General features: G+C 42.1%; 1 protein-coding gene across 11 annotated transcripts in view; it reads right to left on the bottom strand.

Moving 5' to 3' along the window:
- SYTL5 (synaptotagmin like 5) overlaps positions 1–12,871 on the bottom strand; it is a 267,832-nt gene that overhangs the window by 57,576 nt on the left and 197,385 nt on the right. For 6 of the 11 annotated variants that reach the window (XM_021079659.1, XM_021079658.1, XM_021079654.1 and 3 more), the window contains 4 exons: positions 9,279–9,411; positions 6,754–6,860; positions 3,475–3,567; positions 2,814–2,879 (listed from right to left, as the gene is read on the bottom strand). In XM_021079659.1, coding sequence (XP_020935318.1) covers positions 2,814–2,879; positions 3,475–3,567; positions 6,754–6,860; positions 9,279–9,411 — 399 coding nt within the window. The remainder of the gene's footprint in view (positions 1–2,813; positions 2,880–3,474; positions 3,568–6,753; positions 6,861–9,278; positions 9,412–12,871) is intronic. The other 5 variants (XM_021079661.1, XM_021079660.1, XM_021079662.1 and 2 more) reach the window with 3 other exon arrangements.

The following is a 12,871-nucleotide window of genomic DNA, read 5'->3' as shown; positions in this document are numbered from 1 at the left end:
CTCAGAGTGGAAACTGATCAAAAACCAGGAAGTGGGTGATTGTGGCATCACTTTCACGCTTAAGTCAAAGGCAAGAGCAAACCAAGGATCCCATAATTATGTGGAAATGACAGCTTAAGGAGAGCCAGTGACTGACCTAATTTGTCTCTTCTATTTCTAAAAAAAAAAAATTATTAGAATGTTTATGATAGTAGATGGTTTTGAGCAGTGCTTTTCACATTTTAATTGCATAGAGATCACCTGGGGACCTTGTTAAAATGACGATTCTGATCTATTCAGTCCCAGATGGGGGTTTGATATTCTGCTTTTCTAACAGATCCCTAGGTTCACAGTTTCTAAACTGTGTGCCAAGGCATCCCAGAACACCACAGCGAACTCAGAGGCACTTCAGGATATTGTAAAATTTCAAGGGAAACAGAGCGACAACTACCAGACACCAGGCAAACTATGAACTGTAGTTCACGGTGTTAACATTTAAATTCCACTTTATCGGGAGTTCCCACTGTGGAGCAGTGGAAACGAATCTGACTAGTATCCATGAGGATGAGGCTTTGATCCCTGGCCTCGCTCAGTGGGTTAAGGATCTGGCATTGCCATGAGCTGCAGTGTGGGTCACAGATGCGGCTTGGATCCCGTGTTACTGTGGCTGTGGCGTAGGCTGGCGGCTGTAGCTCTGGTTTAACCCCTAGCCTGGGAAATTCCATATGCTATGGGTTCAGCCCTAACAAACAAACAAAAATCCCACTTTATCCTCTTCAATGAGGTCCTATCTACATGACACTGTTTGGCAGTTGCTATGACAAAAAGCAAGCATTGCAGCAAGATCAATGTGGAACAGGAAATGAAAGTGATGCCGTCCAAGCAGATTCCAAGATGTGACACACATGTCCCATCAGGGGCTATTTAATAATGGAATTAAAATATTATTATTTTTTTTGAAGTTGTGTGTATTATTTTTTCAAATGGCTACTAAGTTGTTAGGATACCAGCACTTATTAAGGTTTTTTTTCTAGCTCACCACTTAATAAATGCGCTCATCCGGCATTCCTTTTGGCCTAGGAGTGCTATAAAGGAATCACTGAGACACTAGGGGCTCTGTGACAACCCCTGACGTCTCTGTCACAGGTGATGCAGTACTGCTGGTCCATGGACAGTGCTTTGAGTTTTAAGGGCTTTAAGAGCCCCAACACCCTCATGTTACAAATGAGAAGAGTCTGACTCACAGAAATTGGTGGCAGTGCCAAGACACTGTGGAATGAAATTCAGATTTTATGGCAAGACAAGAAAAAAATTTTTAAATATTCTTTTCTGCCCCTTGGGCTCCTCTCTTCCCCAACTACTTTGCATTGTAGTATCTGCCTTATGCGTTGACTAAACCTTCCCCACCGGCAGGAATACCTGTTCAACCACAACGAGCAACATCGTCTTAGTACCAATAAGACAACTCCTTAGAAGATAACATTCCAGGGAGTTCCCTTGGTGACTCAGGGGTAATGAACCCGACTTGTATCCATGAGGACATGGGTTTGATCTCTGGCCTTGCTCGGTGGATTAAGGACCTGGTGTTGCTGTGAGCTGTGGTGTAGGTCGATGCTGCGGCTCGGATCCCGTGTGGCTGTGGCTGTGGTGTAGGCCGGCAGCTGCAGCTCCGATTCGACCCCTAACTTGGGAACTTCAATATGCCCTGGGTGAGGCCCTAAAAAAAAAAAAAAATTTAAAAACCACGAAAACCAAAAAGAAGGCAACATTCCATCTTGATCTTGTAAGGGGCCACTATGGTGCCTAGATCTGAATTGTGTAAACTGTCACTAACACATCATTTATCGTACAGTCCTCTGTCTCAAAAAACTTCTAGGAGTTTCTGTCATGGCTCAGAGGGTTAAGAACCCTACTAGTATCCATGAGGATTCGGGTTTGATCTGTGGCCTCGCTCAGTGGGTTAAGGATCCAGCACTGCCGTGAGCTGTGGTGTAGATCACAGACGCGGCTTGGATACTGCCGTAGGCCAGCAGCAGTAGCTCTGACTGGACCCATAGCCTGTGAACTTACATATGCTGCGAGTGTGGCCCTTAAAAAAAAAAAAAAAAAAGAGGAAAAAACAAAACAAAACCATAAAACTTCTCTAACTATGCCTTGACTTCTAAAGGGCAGAACAGTTCTTGGCGTTCCTGAGATGCTGTTTCTGAGTTATAATCCTCAATTTGGCTTGGATAAAATTGCCCATTTCTTTCTTAGATGGACCGATTAATTTCTGGTTGACAACATAAAGATTTCTAGATTTTTATTTCTGAGGACCGCCCCCCCCCAATACCTCACTGTCTCCTCGTATCACTGATTTGTATCTGCACCACGTCCCTCTGTAGCCACTTCTTCAAAGAGGGTCCTCTGTAAGCATGAGACCCGTATGTATAACAGAAAATTTAAGAATCTACAAGTGGGAGAAACCGAAGAAGTTATGGGGGTTTTACGACTAACCAAACTTTATGCTCTTAACCAAGGCAATGTTTTGATTTTTTTTTTTTTGAAATGTTTTGATTTTAACAAGAGCTCTTTATTCTGAAGGTGCTTTGATCATTTTGGACCATCCATCTTTTCACTGGTCCTCAGATTCTAATCTTTACCAAATGGTCTTCCTTTGGCATACTTGGATTCTGATCATGTCCTGTACCTTTCAAAAGAGAACCTCTACTTAACTGTACACAAGTCAGAAAAAGATAAATGCTGGAACACCTGCCCGCCTAATTAGATTTCCGGTACCGTGAATTTTGTGCAGCACGGCTGCAAAGAAGGAAAAGCAGAGACGGAACACTCACAGTGTCTGAGTCAGCGTCAGGCACACTTAGGTAGGTCCACTTCCTGTCAGAGCCTGCTGGAGAATTCTTTAAGGAAGTCGCCCCAAGATCAAAAGAAAAAAGAGTATTAGAGCACCAGGCAGAAATCCGCGAAGCAAAGACTTGCAAGGCATGCAGATGAGTAAAAGGACAAAGGGGCTCCTCCTGAAGCCCTTTCAAAGAAGGGTTCAGATGCCAAAGGAAGAAGGGACTTTAGTCCATAGGCAGTGAGAAGCTGCAGACTTGATGTGTGAGGAGGAGAGAAATCTACGTGGGTGGGTGTTTTAGGAAAGCGATTGCTGCAGTGTGCAGGTCAGCTGGGGAACAGAACAAGTGGCAGCAGGGAAATGTACCAGCCGGGACTGAGGCCGTGCACAGGGGTCAGCTGATGAGAGCCTGCTCTAGGGATCGCCTGGGTGAGGCGAGGTTTTCCAGAAGGAGAGGGAAGGAATCAGTAGCCTTAGGATAAGCCCGCAGAAACATTAACTGGAGGAACTCTGTGGGCAAAGGGCAGGCAGTAGACTACAGTGACTGTGAACGCACTGTCACACGCTTTCCAAGAACATAATTATGTCCTTTGGAAATGCACAGAAAATCAAACCGGAAAGAAGAATCTTCTACTGCATGCTAGAGAACTGCTTACGGTTGACAGGCCACTGGCTAGACTGTGGGTGTTTGCAGAAAACCGAGAGGACACTAAATCATCAATGACTTCTTCTGTCTCTTCCAAGGAGTCCTAAGGAAGGAGAGGAGAAAAACAAAACAAAACAAAAATCAGTGGTTTGATTCATTTCTTTCCTAGAAAGTCTCTTCACCTATAAAATCACCTTCCTTTTTTTTTTTTTTTTTTTTTGTCTTTTTGCCTTTTCTAGGGCGGCTCCTGCAGCATATGGAGGTTCCCAGGCTAGGGGTCAAATTGGAGCTGTAGCCGCTGGCCTACATCGCAGCCACAGCAACGAGGGATCCAAGCCACGTCTGCGACCTACACTACAGCCCACGGCAACACCGGATCCTTAACCCACTGAGCGAGGCCAGGGATCGAACCCGCAACCTCATGGTTCCTAGTCAGATTCGTTAACCACTGAGCCACGATGGGAACTCCTCACTTTCTTTTTTAAATACCTGAAAAATCAGATACAAATATCTAGATATCACCCCATTCCTAGGTTTTTCTCTTCTGCCCTCCATTCAGCCTGAATAGCACCATCAGACAACTGGGGCCTCCTTCCTAGGACTGCTTGCTTTATGGAAAGAACATGAAATCTGGAATCACTCAGACCTGGGTATGTGTGTGTGTGTGCGTGCACGTGGGTCTGTGTATACTGTCACAATGAGGAAATGTATCTTGAAAATCTCTCCAGCAGCATAAAATATTTTAGATATTAGAGTCTGGTCCAAAATCCCAGGTTCTACTTTTCTTCCCTCATTGTGTTTTCCTGGTTATTTAAGCACTACATTTTCATAGAAAAATATTTCAAGCAATATATAAAAATAAATATAAATTTAAAATTGATAGCTCCATTAATATATTAATGATCAAATTTCAATAATTTTTGATGGTATGAATAGGCTAAATACATACACACATACATAAATGGATTATATTATGCATACTGGGTTTTTGTTGTTGTTGTTGTTTTTCATTATAGAGACCTTTCTTTTGCTGCTTCTCCTCTTTTCCCTGGCCCTCATTCTCACTCTGGGTAAAACTCGTATTTTGCATCCTGTTGGAATTATATTCCTTTTTTTTTTGTCTTTTGTCTTTTCAGGGCCGCACCAGCGGCATATGGACGTTCCCAGGGTAGGGGTCCAATTGGAGCTATAGCTGCCAGCCTATGCCACAGCCACAGCAACTCGGGATCCGAGCCACATCTGCGACCTACACCGCAGCTCACGGCAACACCGGATCCTTAACCCACTGAGCGAGGCCAGGGATCAAACCCACAACCTCATGGTTCCTAGTCGGATTCGTTAAGCACTGCGCCACGACGGGAACTCCTATATCCTCTTTTTTGAGCACAGTTTTCAGCATCTATTGACCTAGTTTTGTATTTTCTCCTTCAATATACTGAAATATTAATTATGTAATTGATATTCTTATATAGATTATTTCTTCCACTCATACCTAGAACAAAACTTACTTATTGGAATATTTTTGATTCACTGCTAGATTTTCCTGAATATCATATATTCATAAATTAATATAACTTGTAGCGTTTTAAAATTATTTTTTAATTAAAGTATAGTTGATTTAAAATGTTGTGCCAATTTTTGCTGTATAGCAAAGTGACCCAGTTATACACATATATATACATGCCTTTTCTCATATTGTCTTCCATCATGGTCCATCCCAAGAGATTGGATATTGTTCCCTATGCTATACAGTAGCATACTTATAAGGTAAGTAGTACCAATAACGTAAGAAGTACCTAATTGTCTATCCATTGTAAATATAATAGTTTGCATGTACTAACCCCAAACTCCCAGTCCATTCCATTCCCTCCCCTTCCCCCTTGGCAACCACAAGTCTGTTCTCCATGTCTGTAAGTCTGGTTCTGTTCCGCAGACAGGTTCATCTGTGACATATTTTAGATTCCACATATAGGGTATTTTTTAAATTGGTTTTTAAAAGTTCGAGGAGTTCCTGTCATGGCTCAGTGGTTAACGAACCCAACTAGTATCCATGAGGACATGGATTCGATCCCTGGCCTTGCTCAGTGGATTAAGGATCTGACCTTGTCGCGAGCTGTGGTGTAGGTTGCAGACACGGCTTGGATCTGGCGTTGCTGTGGCTGTGGTGTAGGCCGGCAGCTACAGCTCCGATTTGACCCCTAGCATGGAAACCTCCATATGCCATGGGTGTGGCCCCCCAAAAAGACGAGAGCCAAAAAATTTTGAGTACTAAGGTTATATATAATGGCTTTACACTATGAATTTGAAGATTGTCAGAGTTGTCTAAGATGAGTAATAATTTAATAACATTAGCATTAGCTGTTCTTTAAAGGTGGAATACCCAGCAAGGTTTGAAACCATTTGATCTCACTATCCTCCACCTGTGGCTTTTCTGGTAGATTTAAAAATACTTTCCAGCTTTCTAATACTATAGTAAACAGCTCTAAGTTTCCTGGTTTGCATTTGAAAAATTATATTCCTATCACTTAACATTTGTGTTATCGCTTCCAAGGAGTTCAGATTGCATTATAGCAATTATAGCAATCAGAATATAAGAATATTAGAACCAGAGGGGCACCTGAGCAATGATTTCATTCAACCTTCTCATTTCATAAATGAGCTCAGCTTAACCATTAATTTTCAGATAAGTTAGCCTAAATTGAGAAGGTAGGTTATGGGAATAACTTGAGGTATAGAAATGTTCACACAAAATATACAGTCAGAGGGATAGAGTTTGAGATGAATATAAACACACAGCTGCATAAAAAGCAAACAAGGACCTATACTGTATAGCACAGGGAACTCTACTCGATATTTTGTAATAACCTATACAGAAAAAGAATGTGAAAAAGAATATATATATATGTATAAGTGAATCATTTTGCTGTACTGTACACACACACACACACACACACAAAGTCAGATAAGTCCAGTACTATTTGACTTAGGAAATGCTGGGATCGCTTATTTTTTGAGGTTTAGATGAACTGATATGCTCTGAACCAGGAACTGAAATCCCCAACAGGTGGATACTTAGAGATAAACTTCACTCCTTAACCTGATTACATGGTACACTTTCTAAATCTTTCTTCAGTTGTTTTTATATGTTTGTTGTGAAGATTGATAGGAAAAAATTATCCTATACCCCTCTCTTCACCCTCGACTGATTCCCCCCGCAAGGTGGACAGGTTTGGAACAAGACTGTGCCCTTTCTTCATGATCACGTGACTGTCTTCTGCATCCAACTTACCAAGTCTTTGTCTAAAGCCCCAGAGACAGACTTGCTTCTGATGTTCACAGGATCCTCTAAGTCCTCTGTAAATGATCCACTCAAATCTAACTCGGACTGACTCCGGTCTGGAGGAAGAAAGAGAAAAAGAAAGACATGAATCATCTCGTTAGGAGAGTTCACTTTTCAGTGCAAATGTTTCATTATTATTCCAACTGATAGTGTCATGAAAGCAACAGTCAGAGTCAGTAACTTCATGCTCTTGCTGCTAACACGGTCCTTTTTTACCAGTATCTTGAACTCTCCTTGGACCGAATTACCAAAACAGAGGTGTTCATTTCTCCTGTGAGCATAGGTCACATGCTCTACGGTAACATGCAAATTTTTTAACCTGTTCAAAGCTTCTGCTCTGCCCACAGACTTTGGAAAACTCGCATAGAATGGCCCTTAAGCTTAGACAAGATTAACTGTTCTTTATTTAAATATTTAGAGACTCTCCTGTGTTTTCGTATTTGACGCAAAATGCAATGAATGATACAGCAAGTTCCTTTCACGAAAAGGGAGTGGCGATAGGGAAATGGAGAGGAAGCTCTGTTTCTTTAGGCACCAGACCATTCTTCCATCGGCAGAATTTCTTGCTTTCAAAAATACAAAGAACAGTGCAAAACTCAGTAATGCTGTGGATAGCTTACCAAGACCCAGTTTATCTCCATAAAACAGTTCTATGTCAAAGCCCTGCTGAGACAGAAGCGTTGCTTATAAAGGAGAAAGACTGAAGAGAGCAATCGGTTATGTTCGAAATGAGAAATGAAATAATGCAGAAGTGCTTAGCATAGCGCCTGATGGAGTATATACTTAAGAAACAGGAGCTGGTGAGTAGAAGTAGGTAGAAATACACGCTATGAGGTTGGCTCCTAGGCTAGCTTAATTTTATTTATTTATTTATTTTCTGCTTTCACCGCATATGGAAGTGCCTGGGCCAGGGATCGAACCTGTGCCACAGCACTGACCATACCAAATCTTTAACTGCTAGGCCATCAGAAAACTTCCTAATGTTTTCATTTAATGGGTGAACTGATTTTCTAGTCCTGAACAAAATGCAATAATAGGAGTTACCGTGGTGGCTCAGCAGGTTAAGATACTGACATAGTGTCTGTGAGGATATGGGTTCCATCCCTGGCTCTGCTCAGTGGGTTAAGGATCCAGTGTTGCCGTAAGGTGCAGTGTAAGTCACAGATGCAGTTCATATCTGGTACAGCTGTGACTGTGGCACAGGCCTGCAGCCGCAGCTCCGATTTGACCCCTAGCTTGGGAACTTCCATATGCTGTAGGTGCGACTTAAAAAAAAAAAAAAAAAAGAAGAAAGAAAGAAAGAAAAAGAAAAGAAAAAAATGCAATAACAACCACAGACATTTAGACAACCCTTTGGGAACTACCAGGCTAGGACAGACTCCCCAATCCAGCCTTAGACTTTATGCAAATATTATCATTTCAAATGTACACATGGGACAAAAACTTTCTAATTATGACATATTTCTCTAAAGAGTTTCCTTATTCACAGGTAATAATTTATTTTTTTTTAATTTTTTTTATTTTTTGCTTTTTAGGGCCACTTGGGGCACATGGAGGTTCCCAGGATAGAGGTCGAATCGGAGCTATGGCTGCCAGCCTACGCCATAGCCACAGCAACACAGGATCCGAGCCGCATCTGTGACCTACACCACAGCTCACAGCAACACCAGAACCTTAACCCACTGAGCGAGGCCAGGGATCGAACCTGCATCCTCATGGTTCCTAGTCAGGTTCATTTCTGCTGTGCCACAATGGGAACTCCATCACGGGTAATAAAATCGCAACATAAATAATACCTGCCTAACAGGGTTGTTGTAATGATGAAGTGATATTTTTGAAGGTATCATACAAATGAAAGGGGTTATTAATAATTCCTTAACACTGCTTGCAAAGAACTCAGTTCAACTGTAGAATAATGATGCTTTTGTCTAGATACAGGGCATTTCTGATCACGGTATCAATGGAACTGGAACTACCATTTCCTTGAACTCTGGGCAAGTGTCCTTTTCTTTTTTCTTTTTTTGTTGGCCATACCCATAGCATGTGGAAGTTCCTGGACCAGGGATCAAACCCGTGCCACACCCGCAACTGAAGCCACCACAGTGACAATAATGGATCCTAAACCCACTGCATCACCAGAGAACCTCTAGTGGCCTTTCCTTTTGCATCACATGAACCAACTGTATTTCTGCACTTGTACGCTGACATCTGGTATGGCTCTGAGACTGGGCAGTGATGAGTGCATACTCCTGCCAAATCCAAGAGTCATGAATTATGCATGGAATACAAGAGGCTCAAGGTATCCCCTGGGTCCATGTGCAAGCCGATCTTACGGAGCAGACCTACCGCCCTGGGTCAAAGAATGGACAATTCGTTTCTAAGGCATGAAACACCCATTTAATGCCACACAAGGCAGTCAATTCCCCCCGATTTAGTCTTTTTTACAACAAAGTAGTCACGTTGCAAATACCCACCTGACGAGAGGGAGGCTCTGGATACTGCTATGGAAGGTGTGCCGGAAGTTTTTCGGCGATGACGCTTTGGGAGGTCCTCAGAGGTGCTTTCAGTGGCAGCCAAATCCATGGAATTTTCAAAACCATGTTCCTTCTCATGGGGTAAAAATGAAAAAGATGCTTTACATTGATTGTAATTGACTTCCAAATCCTCCCACAGAAATATACCTCAGTATAACCATAATTAGAAATATATCCCAGTATAACCGCAATTAGAAATATATCTCAGTATAACCCTTTAGGAGGCGCTGGCTAATATCAGGAGGACCCTTGTCAGGAGTTCATATAACTAAAACTTACTATCAATAACTACTCTAAAATAGATACCAAGAGGGTGGTTAACCAGCACAAAGTGTGTTTGAAATAATTACTCATTCACAAAATTAGTGAGTGTTCTAACATACGGTTAGCAGGAAAGATGGCACAGTGGCCTCCAAACTTACATGAACTATGTGTAAGAATCTGGCAAGCTTCGTACCCTCAGAGTAGTACACAGGTCAGAACTCTGTTTGGTCCCATGTTTGTCCCCACTCTGCCCACGCTCTCTCCTCAACCACCCCTTATGTCCTCTAGTCCCCACTGAACAGCAGACCAGGCCATCTTTCCCATTTGGATGGGATGATCAAAACATGGTTGCTTACATCATTAATGGAATGAAACTTTCATGCAATGCACTAAAGCATCAAAGGATAAAGAGTGGACACGCCCCCAGCTTACAGGAATAAGAGACTTTTTTTGGTACTTGCTTGCTAATACATGCTTGCGCATGTGGCAGAATCCAGACTGACACTTAGTTTCATTACAAAGGAAGATTCTGTCCCAACTTTGCCTGTGTTCATAGGGACCTGACAAGTGTATCATTTCAAGTTGGCTTGAGCATTAAAAAACGAATTTTGGACTTCTAAGAACTGGAATGAGGTTAACGGTCCATGTAGGTGACATGATGGTGTGAGAATAATCAAACCTAAAAGAGACTCTGTCAGTTCCCCCTTCTGTAAACAATCAAAAGGTGCCTTAAGCTCCTATAGATAGGAATTCACTTCTCACTGTCCTATATTTAGCCCATACCTTAGACACTGAGGAGATGTTAAAAAAACTCATTCCAGACAGATGGAACTCTCACTTGCTTGGCAAGCAAATCAATGCAGCCTCAATCTAGCCTCGTTTTGGTCTTTGATTATTCTCCGACGCATACTACCTGTAGCAAGACGAATATGGTCCCTAACCTTGCTAATTGCCATAAACTACTAAGGTTTACCACAAGATGATGACAGAGGTCAAAACAGGTCTGTTTTCAAAACCTCTTCAAAAAGTTGGTCACACATGATTCCTCCAACGAAGCAAGACTAACTAACTTCCTTAGTGGCAAATATGTTGAGAGCAAATTTTCCAACTGACACCCTGGGAATATCATTACTATTGAGCACTAGTGGCCCAATTAATACCACACAGTCATTAACATGCAATACATACCCTGGAGATTCAGGATGTGAAGCCTAAAATTAGTAAGTTACATCATAGCAGAGGACAGGTTAGAGATTTTCATGTTCTAGGAGTTTTCCATTTTAAAAAATGTACTTCTCACATGCTAAGGCTGACAAGAACAGTGAAACAAAGAGATGCTGAGAAATGGGAGAAATTGAGAAGCTGTTACCTTGATCGCCATCTAACTCTACATGGGTCTTCCCTTCCTCATGAAAGAGCAAATGTGCTTCAGAAAGTAAGGTCTCTCTTTCTCTCTTTTTCTCTTAGAAAAGACCAGCTACATCAGTTAGAAAGCAAGTGTCAGATCATCATAGGCTCTGTCTATATATATGTATGTATACTCAATTCAATTGCAGGGAATTTCTCTTGGGGAAATCGAAGGGTTGGTGCATAAAGAAATATTCATGTAGGAGTTCCCTTGTGCCTCTGCAGGTTAAGAATCTCGTATTGTGGTCTTGTCACTACAGTGGCCCAAGTCACCATTGTGGCACGGGTTCAATCCATGCAGCAGGCGTGGCCAAAAAAAAAAGAAAGAAAAAAAAAAGAAAGAAATATTCCTGTAGAGGCTGTTAGCTACGAGAGGATTGGCACATGACAAAGACGATTTTTTTCCTCCTAACAACGATACTTAGGAAGATGAGCCTTGTTTAAGAACAAACTTGATTAACTTATTGGTTATTGGATTGCCTGCTGCTACCCACTGGTACAGCTGTACTGAGTGTTATAAGTTTTACATGCTTCTGTATCGGTTGGTAAACAGCCCTACTCCCAGTCCACCTTCCCTTTCCTGGGCTCCCCTCCTCCACCATCCTAGTTCTCCCCACAATCCAGGTTAGCACACGGCATAGAAGCGCCCCCCAGGCTGCTGCCCAACCCTGCGGCACTGTGGGTTCTGACTGCTCAGTGCCCCTGCCATAATGACTGCTAAATATTTTGAACAGCATTCCGTGTTAGGCTGCCAAAGCGGTGGGTACAGCCATCAACTATCCAGCACTTTTCTTTTTAGTTTGGCCACACCTGCAGTATATGGAAATTCCCTAGGCCAGGGATCAAATCTGCATCACTGCAGCAACCCACGCTGCTGCACTGACAATGCTGCGCCACAGGAGTACTCCAGTGCAGTACTTTTCTGGCTAATGAACAGTGCTGCTTGCTCAGCTTTATATCGATATTGACAAAATTTTAAATATGCCTTTTATCTTATCAACAAGTATAATTCAGACTATAAGTGTTTACAAAACTACAATGGGGTACCACCTCACACCAGTCAGAACGGCCATCATTAATAAGTCTACAAATAACATATGCCAGAGAGGGTGTGGAGACAAGGGAACCTTCCTGCACTGTTGGTGGGGATGTAAATTGGTACAACCACTATGGGAAACAGTACGGAGGTACCTCAGAAAACTAAATACAGAATTACCATATGATCCAGCAATTCCACTCCAAACAAAACTGTCATTCAAAAAGATACATGTGGAGTTCCCATTGTGGTTCAGCGGTAATGAACCTGAGTAGTATCCATGAAGCTGTGGGTTTGATCCCTGGCTTCACTCAGTGGGTTAAGGATCCAGTATTGCCACGAGCTGTGGTGTAGGTTGCAGACGCAGCTTGGATCCCACATTGCCGTGGCTGTGGTGTAGGCTGGCAGCCATAGCTCTGATTCTACTCCTAGCCTGGGAACTTCCATACATGGCCCTAAAAAGGTAAAAAAAAAAAAAAAAAAAAAAGAAAAGAATACAATTTCAACAGGATGCAGCACTATTCACAATAACCAAGGCATGGAAACAACCTAAATGTCCATCAACAGATGACTGGATTAAGATGGGATACACACACACCACACAAACACACAATGGAATACTACTCAACTATAAAAAACCAAAATAATGCCATTTGCAGCAGCATGGATGGAACTAGAGATTCTCATACCAAATGAGGTAAGTCAGAAAGAGAAAGACAAATACCATATGATATCACTTATATCTGGAATCTAATATCTGGTACAAATGAACCTATCAACAGGAAAGAAACAAATTCATGGATGTGGAGAGCAGACTTGTGGTTGC

This window comes from Sus scrofa, chromosome X, assembly GCF_000003025.6.
Source record: "Sus scrofa isolate TJ Tabasco breed Duroc chromosome X, Sscrofa11.1, whole genome shotgun sequence".
Taxonomy (NCBI): Eukaryota; Metazoa; Chordata; class Mammalia; order Artiodactyla; family Suidae; genus Sus; species Sus scrofa.
The sequence above is the reverse complement of the archived record's forward strand: the minus strand, read 5'-3'. Positions and strand labels throughout refer to the sequence as shown.